The sequence below is a fragment of the Parus major genome, unplaced genomic scaffold, assembly GCF_001522545.3.
Source record: "Parus major isolate Abel unplaced genomic scaffold, Parus_major1.1 Scaffold536, whole genome shotgun sequence".
Taxonomy (NCBI): Eukaryota; Metazoa; Chordata; class Aves; order Passeriformes; family Paridae; genus Parus; species Parus major.
In genome coordinates this window covers 12648-13778 of record NW_015379424.1, presented here as the reverse complement: position 1 = coordinate 13778, position 1131 = coordinate 12648, and the positions used below count along the sequence as shown (strand labels likewise).

At 63.0% G+C, this 1131-nt stretch overlaps 1 protein-coding gene across 1 annotated transcript; it reads left to right on the top strand.

Moving 5' to 3' along the window:
- Positions 1-21: 21 nt before the first annotated feature.
- Positions 22-1125, top strand: ETV3 (ETS variant transcription factor 3; the record flags this gene model as incomplete). The annotated part of the gene is made up of 1 exon (XM_015616596.2): positions 22-1125. A coding segment is annotated over one exon (1059 nt), but the record flags the coding sequence as incomplete, so codon positions are not given.
- Between the last annotated feature and the right edge of the window lie 6 nt (positions 1126-1131).

Below are 1131 nucleotides of genomic sequence, written 5' to 3'. Positions count from 1 at the left end.
GATTTTCATCCCGTTTTTCCCCCCTTTTCCCCAGGCGTCGTCCCCCAGAGCGCTCCGCCCGTCCCCACCGCCTCTTCCCGCTTCCACTTCCCCCCTCTGGATCCTCACTCGCCCACCGACGACTCCCAGCCCCGCTTCCCTCCGGGATCCCTGCTCCAGCCTCACCCCGAATCCCTGGGAGACGCCGACAGGAAGCCGGAATCCTCGGAATTGGAGGAAAACCCTTCGGATTGGCGCCGGGATCTGCTGCCTCCGTCTCACTCCTCCTCCTCCAGCGCCGCCGCCGCTCCCAAACGCAAACCCGACGTGGTTCTCCCGCTCTTTTCCAGGCCGGGGATTTTCCCGGATCACCCTCACAGCCCTTTCGCCGTCTCGCCGCTGCCGGGGCGTCCCGGCGTGCTCAACGTTCCCATTTCTCCGGCGTTATCCCTGACTCCGACGCTCTTTTCCTACAGCCCCTCGCCGGGGCTCAGCCCGTTCGCCGCCGGCAGCAGCTGCTTTTCCTTCAATCCCGAGGAAATGAAGCATTACCTGCATTCCCAAGCCTGCTCCGTGTTTAATTATCACCTGAGCCCTCGGACTTTCCCGCGTTACCCCTTGGTGGTGCCGCCCTTGCAGTGCCCGGTGCCGCTGGAGGAGCAGCCGCAATTCCCCATCAAGCTCCAACCTCCTCCCGCCGGCCGCAAGAACCGGGAAAGGCTGGAAAGCCCCGGGGCGGCTCCGCTCAACCCCAGGGTGAAGGTGGAGCTGGAGGAGAAAGAGGAAAAAGGGGAAAAACGGGAGGAGGAGGAGGAGGAGGAGGAGGAGGAGGAAGGGAAGACGGTTTTCGCTCGCCCGGCGGCTCCGGCGTGGATGCCGCCGCATCCCGGTTTTTCCGGGGACGACAACACCGAGAAAACATCCCGGGATTCTTCGGGCGATGCCGGGAACCCGGAGAAGAGGGAGGACGCCCTGATGCCGCCCAAGCTGAGGCTGAAACGCCGCTGGAACGGAGATTCCCGGCAGGAAATTCCCGAGGATTCCCGGCAAAACGGGATCTGGCACCTCCCCAAAGCCGTGGCCGCCGCTTCCGACACCTAATCCCGGGAATAAAACACAAACCAAAACAAAACACAACACACACACAAAAAA